This window comes from Falco punctatus, assembly GCF_963210335.1.
Source record: "Falco punctatus genome assembly, chromosome: 6".
Classification (NCBI taxonomy): Eukaryota; Metazoa; Chordata; class Aves; order Falconiformes; family Falconidae; genus Falco; species Falco punctatus.
The window spans coordinates 69,321,144-69,334,455 of NC_137585.1; the positions used below are offsets into that span (position 1 = coordinate 69,321,144).

Genomic DNA, 13,312 nt, shown 5'->3' on the forward strand with positions numbered 1-13,312 from the left:
CTAATTATGAAATGTCATGTTGGAGGCTTCCCTTTTATCTTGCCTTGTAAAGCCCAGCAAAGCTCTCCAATGTCCTTTGGTAACAGGGAAAAGGAAGCATCACTGCAGCAACAGCTGCTTCTCTGATAGCGGATGACAACGTGGCAAGTACACCATGTCCTGGAAGGAAATGGCAGTTCATGCCATGTAGGTGCAAATTTCTAGTCTCCACAATCAATAATAATAATAATAATAATAATAATAATAATAATAATAATAATATAGTGTTCCCGTGTAATATTAACTTTCCAGTGGAAGTGTTAAACATACCTGCTGCCAAGGCTTGCTACCCCCTCTACAAAACTCTGCTGAACTCACTCCAGGTGAGTTCCTGCATGACAGCTTAGTTAAAAACCTTATCCAAAGAAAAACTGGACCGAATCTATAGTCTTTCTTCAGTCTGTATTCCTTCAGAAGCCAACCTGCACTGAGGTGAGTTAGTATGAGCTGAGCTAGGGCTCAGTTTTCTCTAGAACCCTGTAGTTATTTCTCATTTGCTGTCTACTATAACTTCTCCATGCTGTGACAAAATGGGCTCGCTAGCTTGGTAGTTGCTGTTAAACTGGGCTTCGTCAGGGCCCACTCATCTGGGAATGGGTTACTGCCCCTGTGGTCCAATAAGCACTAAAACTAGGGTTCTTCAAAGTTAAAAAAAAAGACAAGTCAAGGCTCTACAGACCACAGTTTCCCAGTTCTGCAAGTAATCGCCTGGATTGGACCAGTGGAGGGCACCGAAGAACTGGAAGAAGAGTATTATAGTGACAGATGGCTTTGCTCTTTCATCAATAAACCTGACACAGATGAAGATGCATGGCACAGAGTAGACTTGGAGATCATTCCCAGGGGGGTCCTGTTACCTGGCAGTCCATCCGCCTGCAGCCCATTTGGCCCTGCTGGTATGGCCCCATGCTCCTCACCCAAGCACTGGTCTTGCTGGTAACAGCAAAACACTTGGTAATGGATTAATGACCTCGGACAAATCTGGTGCTAGAATGATCTATAATAGCCAAAGCTTTGTGTTTTGCCCTTCCTTCATATTAAGTTTCATATTTACTTTTCTATATCCAGTAGTAGAGATTATTTTTAGCATCGCTCAATGGACAGGTGATTTAAGATCAAGCATAGCCACAAAGCAAGGTGATGTATGAGTAAAGCCTGAAAATTGTGCCTGATAGTGTCAGACAAAATTTGGAACATTTGGTCTATCTGAAAATCTTCCTGCCATAATTCCTAGGTAGGTTTTAGAAAAGCCCAGCTAGCTGCAAACGTGATTGCTCACCAGTGTAAATTTCTGTCCTTGATTTGCAGAGGGACTAGATTAGATTGACAGTCCTGATGGTCAAAGTGAGACGTGAAGCCTGGACATGCCATCCCTAAACCTTACAGCCGCAGGCTGCGCAGAGGGACAAGAGGGAGCAAAGCAGTGACACTAGTGCAGTGTACCCCTGCACAATGCTGCACAGACACACCAGCTCCTGCAGAGCCATCTGGGGCTCTGGCATGGCACGGCATGGCACCGCATAGACATGTCCCTGCATCACACTTTCAGCTGTGACTGCAGTGTCCCAGCTGGGGACATCTCACTGAGTTTCTGGGGTTACATATGTGAGGGACAACCTCGAATCAAAACACAACCTGAGAAAAACTCTATTGGTTTCACGAACTGAGGCCACCTGCACCTCTGGAGAATTTCGCCCATATTTTATTTGATCTACAGTCACTCTCATTGCAAAAAATCCCAACAAATCCAAACTCAAAAACCCATGAGGAAAGACACTTGAGTGGAAGAAAAGGATAGACATAAGAATACAGAAAGCCTAGACACAGCTCCGAAACAGTGCTCACGATGGGACATGAAGAGCCAAGAAAAAGGATTTCTTATGACCTGTCTTATAGGGCTGGGTGGTTCCCATCAGGGCAGGAGGCTTTCCGTGCCCTTCATACACAGTCAGACACTTGTAGGGTTGTTCAGCCTCAATCAAGTCAGTAAAACCTGGCTTTCTAGATCTTGCCAGTCTCTGAGATACTGCTTGAAGCTACCCTGTGACAAAATGCCTTTAAACACCCTCTGTTCAATGACACCTGCCCCATTCTCACCTGCCTCCGTCTCCCAGATGTCAAGCACCCAGCTCGATGAAGCGATGCTGAGTTACAAATAGACCAAACAGGATCGGGGTGCCAAGTTTATTCTACAGCAACTGCAAATAGTCCAAAGAAAGCACCAGCTCCTTCCCACACAAAATAACTTCCACAGCGTGCTGTCATGAGATGCAGCTGTTGCATCTTTCCTTGTCATGGGGATTAAAACCCTTAGAGATTTTCTCTGGGGTGCACGGTACTCAGAGTGGGGAAAGGAGTTGAACTCATTAGTAGTCATTAGTTTGATTCAAATCTTACAGCCAAAAGAGTATTTCAGTATTTCATACCCTACACAGAGTCTTTGACAGGGCAGCCTCCAACTATTTTCTTCTACCTCCTATCTGAGCAACCTGTGGGAAAGGGGACAGGGCACTCTCCAAAGCACTGAGGGGAGATGCCAGCCCAGAGAGACTTGCATCCATTTCACAGCACAGATGGACACCTTAGTAACTGGACCATGGGCTAGGAAGCTGGCAGACCCTCCTGTTTTTCGTTATTGTGGTTGATGCCTAAGATTCCTCAGCAGTAGACCCTGAAATCTGAAGCATTTCATTTAAGACATGCCAAAAAAACTCTGCTGAAAATTCAGAATATCACTTGCCATCTTATTTCTTACAGCTTGAATTCAGAGAATACAGATCACCTTGGCATGACTTTTTTTTTTTTTTTTTTTTTTTAAGTTAAATAATGTGGCAATCCCTCATCACAGTTTTCCCCACACACCCCAAAAAGCTTCCCAAACATGGCCATCTCTGGCCTTTAGGCAAAACCCATCAAGTTGTGTTTCAAAAAGCAGGAATGTTTTGAAATGTTTTGATATTTTTAAGAAACTTTTAAGAAGACATGATACAGAGACATTCTTATCTCAGATGTGCAGAAGCAAATCATACATTTCCTCACTGAGCTTTGATGACTTCAAGGAAGCAATTCCAGATTAACCCTGGTTTAAACTGTTCGATTTAGCCAGGAGGAAAAAACTTGATTTTCTTGAAAACAGGACTACTTTTGCTTGCTCCTCCATCTCTTACAAAAACTAACCCAAATGGCAAAGTGGTAAAAGACCATAAACTAATAGCTGTCAAAATCCTAAAGCCAAGGACACTGGTGCTAAGCAATACACAGTTTAAGTGCTCTGTCAATGCACTGCTTTTACAGAGGTATTCCCCAAACCGACCAAAGCTCCCCCTTTTCACATACTTAATCAAAATTGTAGATGATACACAGAACTGATGCTGAATCTGTCCTGCCCTGGAGTTACTGCATGTTACCACTTGCAGTAGATGCCTTAGCTGTACCACAGCACATTGGTAGTGTTGGACCTGTGGTTTATCAGGAAATGTAAAGGAGTTAAGTCGATGCGACACTCCGATACACCATTACATTCGTATGCTGCCTTCTGGATTATTAGCATCTCTCTCTAAAAAGGAAATTGTAGCTTACTTACGAACACATCCATTAGTAGGTGCTCCAGCGTCACTTCAATATCCTCTAATTTAGCTGCCAAAGTCATCGTGAAGCTCCAGACAGAGAAAAGCCCTCCGGAGTCCCAATCCAAAACGTCTGTGGCCAAAGCTAGTTCTCAAACTGTAGCAAATGAGTTTCTCATAGATAAAGAAAATCTGAGAAATCAAAACTTAACATCTGAGTCCAGATGATGGCTGGACTCCGTGCCAGCTGTCAGTCCTGCTTGTGGGACTGAGGATTATTCCATGTGTGCAAGATGGGAGCAGAAGCTGCAATGTGCGTGCTGCCTTCTTTTCAGACCTCCCCAGTCAGAAACATGGAGCTATATCTGGGAAACCACAACAGAGGGAGGGAGAGACACACACAGAGGGAGAGAGAGGGAAGGAATGGAATAAGCTGCCTTTGACTATGACTGATATTTATAGGACTACTTGGTTTTGACTCCAGTCCATTTCTCTGTTCATTTCTGACCTTTCACAAATGGCTCAGCACACTGGAGCGTATTGTAAAACGGGGGCAGCAGGTCCCACAGAAGTTGGCTGTGACCAGTGCTGGGCCAATTCACACAAGCACACAATCAATAGCTCTTTGTCAGAGCATACCAGGCTCTGTGCTGTAGCTAGTGACAGAGGAGAGCACAGACATGTAAAAAACAAGGAAACAAAAGTTGTTTGGATACTAATTTTTTCCTAAGAGTATTAATAGATTCCCTTACCCACTCCCCAAGGCATTGGACGACAGTGGTGACTGCTGAGGTTATGTACAAAGGGGAACAACCTCAAATAATCCTACAGGGTTTGACTTGGCAAACACCCTGGCACCCCCTCTGAAATGTCCTCCCACCACCCAACCCCTTCGCTCTGCAGCATCCCCGTCCAGGTTGTGAAGCACTACTCAGGGCTAGACCCTTCCTCGCACTGTATTTATGGAAAGCTTAAAGCATGATCCTAAGCGCTCGCTGTTGCTTCACACATCTGCTCCTACTTAAGTCAATGGAGAAAAGGCGACATTTCTGCTTGCTTAGTACTTCTTGCCTGTAGCTCTCACAGCACCACATGTAGTGGTAAGGTACTGATGGACCTGATCCAACCGAAGCTAAAACCAATGCAAATCCTTCAAGCACCTTGCTTAATGCTAGCTGGGAACCAAATAGAAAGGAAACTGAGGCACAGAAAGGAGGATACTGAAAGTCTTGGTATGGGCAGGAGCCATGCTGGAGTCTCCTGCATCCTAGACACTGCTGAGTTCACCAAACTGCCTTCCATGATGTTCACATTACTTGGCTGAACTCTTTTTTATTTATTTGACATGTACCCACACAGTTTGAAGCCTCAGAGTGAAATCTTGCATGTGGTGTATTCCAGACACTGGGAAAAAAAAAACCCACAAGGCTGCCCTAAAGGATTCAGAAACTGAAGACTGGGTGTTATTTATAAAAGTGTGAGACGGATAGAGTTGATGGAGCTTAGAGGGACCTCTAGTCATAAATTCCAACTAAATGTCCTTAGAGTTATAGCAGAAATCACATTTTCAGACATCTAGCATCAGCATGTGAACAGGAGCTGCCTCTGATGGTCGAGTTTTACTAGACAACAACATGATAGACCATTTGGGACACGGTATGATGGATAGTTTCAATAGCAAAGAAGGGCATGTAATTCATTTTCTGGATGGACCAACTCTCATTCACACAAGGCCCTGCATCAGATAATAGGTTAGCTGCTCCAGAAATAAACGCAGCACAGGAAGCTTGTCTACTGCAGAGAAAGACTGTTCATCATCCGCATGCTGCCGTTTCATTAAAGCTTTGACAAAGTGTCTACCTTCACCAGTCCGAGTGGAGGGGTGTTTTAATGAGCACGGATCAAACCACAAAGAAACATATTTGGAGGGTATTACATAGAAGGTGGTTGAAACTCAGGGAACCATAATGCAGTACGCTGATGCATTAGCTAGCGTGCATTGCTCAGTGCTGCACATGAGTTTCACTGCAGACAAGATTTCATGTGCTTTGCTCTCTAGGAAGTATGTGCAGAGACCTGACCACTGGGAAGCCTTCATCTCCTCTGGCATGTGTGGGAATTCAGAGATCCCAGGAAGCTATGGCTTCTACAGGAGCAGGCTGGGTCCAAGGGCACGTGACTGTTCTCTTGTGGGTCTCCGTCCCTGGTCCACAGCAGGCAGTGCTCAGGCTGTGTCAGTACAAGCCAACAGAGGTCCACAGGACTGAATCCTGCATTTGTCCGCCTCTAACTGATGCTACTGTCCAACCAGTCTGACCACAACAAGAACTGTACTGGAACCAGACATGTGATCACTTCTCCCCTCCCCACCCCTTTTATTGCACAAAGGCTATGTGTTCAATGCTGAAATATGAAATTAAAGATCCTTTTCTGTAGGATCCTTTTGTGCAATAGTGCAGGGCAACCATGTCACTTATGCCCCTTGACTGTCCCTGTAGCTGCATTGTATTGGCCAGAGAGATAAACAACAGGAGACATCTTCCAGGGTCAGAATGCAGTGTCCATGTGACAGACTTCTTGACTCCAACACAGGCTCATTTTTGTCTTCACAAAGATCAGCCTCAAGATTATTTCAAAAATGATGGAGAAAATAGTGTCAGGCACAAGAAAATGGCTTAAGGGAACACATAATGGCTTCCCTAATTTCTGCTCAAGAAACACCTGGCACTAAAAGCACCAGGTGCTCCCCTGGCGATGGCAAGGAGGATGAATGGGTTCTCACCCAGGCTCAGCTTTACACCACCTGGGTTTCCATTACTCCAACAATAAATAACAGAGACACACCAGCTCTCAGACTCTTGCACTTGCAATATCAGCTTAGCAATTCTCCTGCTGATCAATATTAACTGTCTTTGGAGACGGTCAGAAATCTGGCAAAAATGCTGTTGGTGTAAAAAGTTGCTTTGCTGACGTAAGTCCTGTGGAATTTTCCTAACTCCTAGACCGCAGGGTTTCTCTCTTTCCATTTTGCCTTCCATAGAACAAGGGTATCTCTCTTTCCATTTTGCCTTCAAATTGCAATAAAATTTCAGATTCAAAGCAAAGTACAATTGGAAAAGTTCTGAAACATAAAAAATGTGCAGAAGATGAGAAAAAAAGTGTGTTCTTGTTCTAGTGTTAACTGAAGCAGTTGGTGTGAGTGTGGTAAAATAAAAGGTCACAGGAGCGCAGAAAGCTGTTTCATTGAACCCCTTGCAAAAAGCAGATAGCAGAAATCAGAGCCACAAGATCCAATCTAAGGAAAAGAACTTCTTCAAACACATCAAAGCTTGGGGACCTCTAAATCTATCCCATTGGCTCCCTTCTAACTCTCACTTCAATAGTGCTTACCCCAAATGACCTCTTTTATGGAAATAGCCTCTAAAATACAATAAACAAGAAACAGAATTTCACTGAGTTCCCCAGGGATTATTCCCAAACCCTCTGTGCATGTGTGCGTGTGCATTATAGGTACACACAAAAATGAGACCATGTGTGATAATGAGAAGCTCTAACTTGGTTGATTCTTTAATGCAGTAAGTCCAAACCCTTTCTTTATTAAATCATTATTTCCATCTATTCTAATTCCTGAGAATTTATTATTTTGGCCTTTGCAAGCATGAGACCTCTTCTATTTAAAGCAGAGCATCCATCTGACAACACACCAGGGTATTTGTGCAGAACAGGATGTTCTTCTACACCCACATTTTCCCCTCACTTCCTTCCTAGTTTTCTTCTACCATTTGGGAATAAGATACCAGAAGAGAGCTGAGAAGTAGAGACCATTGGAACATTCTTGCCAAAATGAGATTTCAGCAAAACATGCTGTTTGTCAAAAGCTGAAATGTTATGTGGGGACACACTGGGTCCCAGAATTGTTTTCTTAGGGGACATTCAGGGGTGAAGGTGGTTGTTGATGGTAGGGGAAAAAGTCACCCTGCAAGGGCTGGCTTACAAAGACAGGGGTGTAAAAACAGGGCACAAAGTTTAGTGAGTAAAGCCAAAAGATGACAAGAAAGGGTTAAAAAGCAGATCTGAGCCTTAGTCCCAGGATGCTGTGTTTGGGCCAGCCCAGCTTGCAAAGATGGGAGCTAAGGAGTCTGGGGAGAAGAACAGGCAGATTATGCTTGTATGAGGCAAAAAGCATGCCTGGGTCATGGAGCCCACCAGGAAAGGGAGCCTGCCTCACCTCCACTGCTTTAGCCAAGGAGTCAAGTCCTCAGGAATTGTGGATTATGAACACATATGACAAATATGGGTCAAAGCCCATTTGGGGCAGTGCCTTTGCCATCCCACAAGTGTGGGATGGGATGGCAACTGAGCTGCAACAAGCCAGGCTGTGCTTCTACCCAACCAGTACAGAACCTTTATGAACTTTTCTGCTTTAAATAACCAAAGGGAGGATTTGAAGATGAGTCTTTTTGATCTCCTACAAGGTTCTACTGTGCTTTCTCCTCTTGAAAGCAAATAATAGATCTATTGCAACAAAGTGTGAAGTTGTTCTCTTTGGGGAAGGTGGAGAGGGAGGTCCCATCCTGTTGGTAAACTTGGATGTCAGGGAAGCATCAGCTCCCAGAACCCTCCTTCCACCTCCATTTCTCCTTCCCACACAAAATCCTAGACATAGGAACTCATCAACCTGACACCTCCCGGTTGGATTGCAGTAATTCACTGAATTTGGAGCTAAGTGTGAAACCTAGCAGGCTCCAGCTGGCCCAGGGCACAGTCATCTGCCTTCACCTTGATTCATGACACTGCAAGTCAACCCCATCCTGCAGTAGCTTTCAGTGTCAGCTGAGGGCCTTGGTAATAATTTTCCTATGAATGCATTAACCTAATGCTGCATCAAAGGCTGAACATCAGCCTATGGCCCAGCCTCAGAGCTGTGGTCCAGGATGAAACTCAATAACTTCATCTGATGAAGGCATCTAGCTGTGGCACAATATCTCCAGAGAAGAAGGCATGCAAACTTTGTATCTGTGCAATCAAGGCAACAAGAGGATGGCATTTTGTTTTTCTCCAGGGATGTGGTCGAGGACGCACACCACTCTATTCATAGACAACCTGAGAAAAGGGGTGAGCAGTGAGGGAGCACAGTTTGCAGGTGAAACCATGGTATTCAGGGTGGTGAGAACAAGAACCTGCAGAAAGATATGATGAGACTAAGTGAATGAGCAATAAAACAGCAAATTGAATTTAATGTAGCTGAATGTGAAGTAATTTTCATAGCGGGAAAAATGTTCTGAACTTCACGTATAAAATTATGGGCTCTGGGTTCACTCAGAAGTAAGATATTTGGTTTATAATAGTTCTTATGAAATATCAGTTCATTGCTTAGTAGTGGTGGAATAAGCAAATAAAATAAAATATTAACAAATATCAAGGGGCAAGCAAAAGGGAATATTAATACATCACTGAATCAAACCAGAGTTCACTTACATCTTGAATAGTATCTTCTGATCCCTTTATCTGCAGAAAAGATACACAGATGGTGGACACGATTCAAGGAAAGGCAGTAAAGATGATTAAATGTAAGAAAAATGGCTCCTGTGAAGAAAATACTAAGTAAGCAAAGCGGACTCTTTGGTCTGGAAAAAGAAAAGGTGTCTGAAGGAGAAATTAAGGAGGTCTACAGAACCATGGTGAGTGCCACGGAGAGGGTGAAAAGGGATCGACTGTTCACTGTTTCACTCAATACAAGAATAAGGGTGCATCAAAAGAAGCTGGCAGGAGCCATACTTGGAACAAATTAAAGCAAGCAGTTCAAGCACAGCTGATAGTTGGTCTGTGGCACTCCTTCTCAAAGGATGGCAGGGATGCAGAATTTTAACTGAGATCAGAAAAAGACTGAACATTTTAAGGGATGATAAATCCATAGAGGCATAGTGGACATCTACAGGCCACATCCAACACAGGAGGTCCCTGGGTTGAAAACAAAATCAGAGAATCACTTGGGTTGGAAAAGACCTTTAAGATCAAGTCCAGCTGTTACCCCAGCACTGCCAAGCCCACCACTAACCCATGTCCCCAAGCACCTCATCTACGCATTATTTAAACACCCCCAGGGTTGGTGACGCCACCCCCTCCCCGGGCAGCCTGTGCCAGGGCTCGGCCACCCTTTCCATGAAGGAATTTCCCCTCACACCCACCTAAACCTCCCCCGGCACAACGTGAGGCCGGTTCCCCGTGTCCTGGCGCTTGTTCCCTGGGAGCAGAGACCGACCCCCCCTGCCTACAGCCCCTGCCAGGCAGCTGTAGGGAGCCATCAGGTCTCTTCTCAGCCTCCTCTTCTCCAGACTAAACATGTGGAAGGTGGGAGAATATCCAGGGAAATTATTGTGTACGTTTTCCACTCTCCTCTCTGCATCACTCATACCCACTGCTGGAGATGGGACACTGCAAGGACCTGTGATCTGAGCCAGTATGACTGCTTTTAAGTTTGACTTCCACATGAGATGCCCAAATTTAGGATAAATTTTCCTAAATGCCTAAGCCAATTCCAGACTCTGCCAAACAAAGTTCTCCATGAAACGCTCTGATCCCCAAAAGACAGGCATATCAGAGACTCCATGAAATCACCAGACTACTGCTGTGCTTGCATAGACGGTATGTGCATGATGAAGCCGTGGAAGTGGTGTGACACTGGCTGCTGATCAATGGCCTAAGCAACCTGTAACTCCAATCTCCTGAACAGGAGCTACCTGTCTCTTTCACTTCAGGTATGCTTTTTTTAATATTTTATTTATTTTGTTTTTTATAAAAGGGATTTATATAAGTTTATTTCCCTTTATTTGCAAGTCTTGCCTTTGTCCCAAAGTGATGATGCTCTATGGAGGCGCAGCTACTTTGACCTGTAGCTGTAGTGCTGCTGGCAAATCTGATGTGCAAGACCATCTGGGGAGAAATGGGCTGAGCATGGCCGATGGCAACCCCAGCTACGGACATGCCTGTCCTTCAAGAGCAGCTCCCCATCCTCAACTGCGTGGGCCAAGCCTGCAGGTACAGAGCACACTGCCAGGCAAGACTACAACATGTCCAAGGGCTGCTCAATGGCCAGCCGAGATCCCACGTGTCTGTCCATCCCCTCGCTGGCAATGGGTTCGAGAACTCATCGCCTGCGTTGACAAGCTTGCCAGGCTGGGGCTGCCCTGTGCTGCCAGATGAAGAATGAGCGTGGGAGTCCCATTCCTGACCTCTCGCCTGCAGTGGGATTGACATAGCTCCATAACGGAGAAAAAATGCCGCTTCCACACGACAAGAAGATAAACGTTTTTATAAGAAAGTCCCCAGATGGGAAGCGCCCAGCAGCCCCGAGGTATAACGAAGGAAAGAGATGACCAGAGTCACGCTGCCCTGGCAGGTTTAGCAGCTAGGCTCACCCCAGACTTTTTACAGCCTTTAAGAGGGACGATTCTGTTTGTTTTATGGAGTGAGCTTAGCATCAGTGAGATGGAGTCCTGGATCACCCTGCCTCTGAAACATCCCATGTGTTGTAGAGCACTTGGCTTTCAAGTTTAAAAATCGTGGCTATAAGTTCTGGTTTATTGTCAACATATTCAATCAACAACTCATCTCCTTCCTGGTCACAGCTGCCACTGTCTGACTTTTTTCACTGTCCCCATTGCATCACTCTCTCCTCACGGGTGGTCCCTCTTTCCCAGACAGCCTCACACCGCTCTCTGCAACTAAGATATTGTTTTATTTTCATGCTTTTGCTGAGTGCCCTGAAAGCCACCCTTTGACTAGAAGGCATCTGTCTCCTGTCCTTCTCACATGCACTTTCATTTAAAGGCCACTATGGGAGAGGGGAAACCTCATGTTTTCTGTCTGCCAGACTTTCTCCAGGGCGAAACGAGCCACCCAAGGATGGAGAAACCATTTAATCTTCGGCACAGACAAGCTGAGCAGGTGGTGCTCACATGGGTCTTGACTGTTTCAGCTGGAGAGAGAGGGCTCTGATCATGAAGAACATGGAGGAATCAAGAGTCTGTTGTCCTGGTTAGCCTCTGCATACCCAAATTTGCCTCCCATGGCAGCAATCCGTGCAACACAATTCACCTACCCAAATCACAGCAACAGAAATGTTTTTAAAAATTATTGAGAAACCTCCCCTTTTCTAATCCTATTTGCCACAGCTCAATGTCCCACTGGCTTCTCCCCTTGCTTTCCCAAAGCATCATCTGTTCGTCTTTGGGGTGTCCCATGTTTCAAGGTGACTCGCTGGGCAGGGCTTCTACAGTGAAACCATTTCCCCAGCGGATCGCTGTACCCTACACGCTCTTGGAGGTAATCCAGATGTCACTGAGCCACACGAGCCTATTATTTAGCTTGCTGGGAGGGATCCTTCTTCAGCTTCCCTCCTTGAAGTAGCAAATCAGCTGCATTATTAAAATGATTAAAAATAGACTGAGCTTGCCCGAGACTGCATCTATAATGGATCAATTGCTTTTTATACATTTTTTGGCTTCCTACAGTGCTGCTTTGTCATGTCACTTCCACTCATTTGGGCGAGACCTTGAAATAATAGGCACATTCAGGAGATATAAATATAACTGTTTATTGCTTTAAAATGGGTCTGCAGACAAATAAAAGTCCCAACTTCAGGTATCTGGAAGTTAAATCTTCCTCCTCTGTCCTTTCCTTTTTGGCCCTGGAACAAACACTGGACTTTGGAGCTTGGGGGCTGCTTTATCTTAAGCTATATGCGCTAGTTCTGCTGCACAAAATTCATGCCCTCATAGGCTGTTGATTTAAGTAGCTCTTGGTGCTAGTCTGTGTTTGATTCCAGTAAGAAATAGTGCAGAGTTAACATCGAAAGGCTGCAGTGCAGTGAAATAAAAATAAATGCACTGCATTGTGTAGCTTAACGGGGTGCTAATTTCTTGGGAGCACATAAATAGGAGGCACAGAGCACATGTGTTTGCTGGCGCTGGGTCGGGACAGAGCAGGGGAAATCTGGAGCTCTGTCACAGGGACAGGCTGAACTTTGTTCCCATGTCTCACAGTACTGCACAAAGTCTCCTCTGTAAAATAGCCAGTTAATTAAAAATTGTATTTACGGTCCCCTGGTGATGCATGCGTGTAATTCTGCTATTAGTATTTCTACAAAGTCTGGCACAGCAAGAGGGTTGGGGCCTTGGCAACGCAAACAGCAGTCCTCATCCTTGGTGCTACCCATGTGGCTGGAGTCCACAAAAGAGGGGCTTTGGCAGCTGAGCCCCTCTCCATCATGCTGTGTTTGCTGAAGGGTTTTATTGCCCAGGTCTTCCGCAGTGAACATGGAACACCCCCTCCACCTCCGTCTGAGATTCCCTGGTGTTTTGCAAGCAGAAGTGAATTAACCTGCCTGATGCTGCAGGTACGGTGCTCTCAGCTCACATTATCACTTACAGTGAGATACATGGAGGCGCAGAAGGATCCGATGCACCTAAAAATAGTGAAACAATGTCCTGCGCTTGACCCACCAGACTTTACATCCCCTTGACTCCTTCCTCCTCTAGCTCACAGCCAACACAGCTCACAGAAATTCTCCTCAGGCAACGCCAAGGTATTTCCCCAGCACTTCCCATCAGGCTGGGCATTTAGAAACATTTGCGATGTTTCCTGCTATGTGATGCAGGGCCTTTGGACAGCCGAGCTTGATGACTCAAGAAGAAACAATGTCCTGA

At 45.2% G+C, this 13,312-nt stretch overlaps 1 protein-coding gene across 6 annotated transcripts in view; it reads right to left on the reverse strand.

Moving 5' to 3' along the window:
• The window catches only part of FRMD4A (FERM domain containing 4A), a 386,124-nt gene that overhangs the window by 221,686 nt on the left and 151,126 nt on the right, over positions 1-13,312 (reverse strand). Inside the window, exon 1 of one of the 6 annotated variants that reach the window (XM_080391693.1) lies at positions 3,623-9,120. The exons of the other annotated variants lie outside the window; for them this stretch is intronic. Within the exon in view, the coding sequence (XP_080247819.1) occupies positions 3,623-3,688 (66 nt within the window). The 5' untranslated portion in view covers positions 3,689-9,120. Of the gene's footprint in view, positions 1-3,622; positions 9,121-13,312 lie in introns of those variants that run through there. 6 annotated transcript variants of the gene reach the window in all.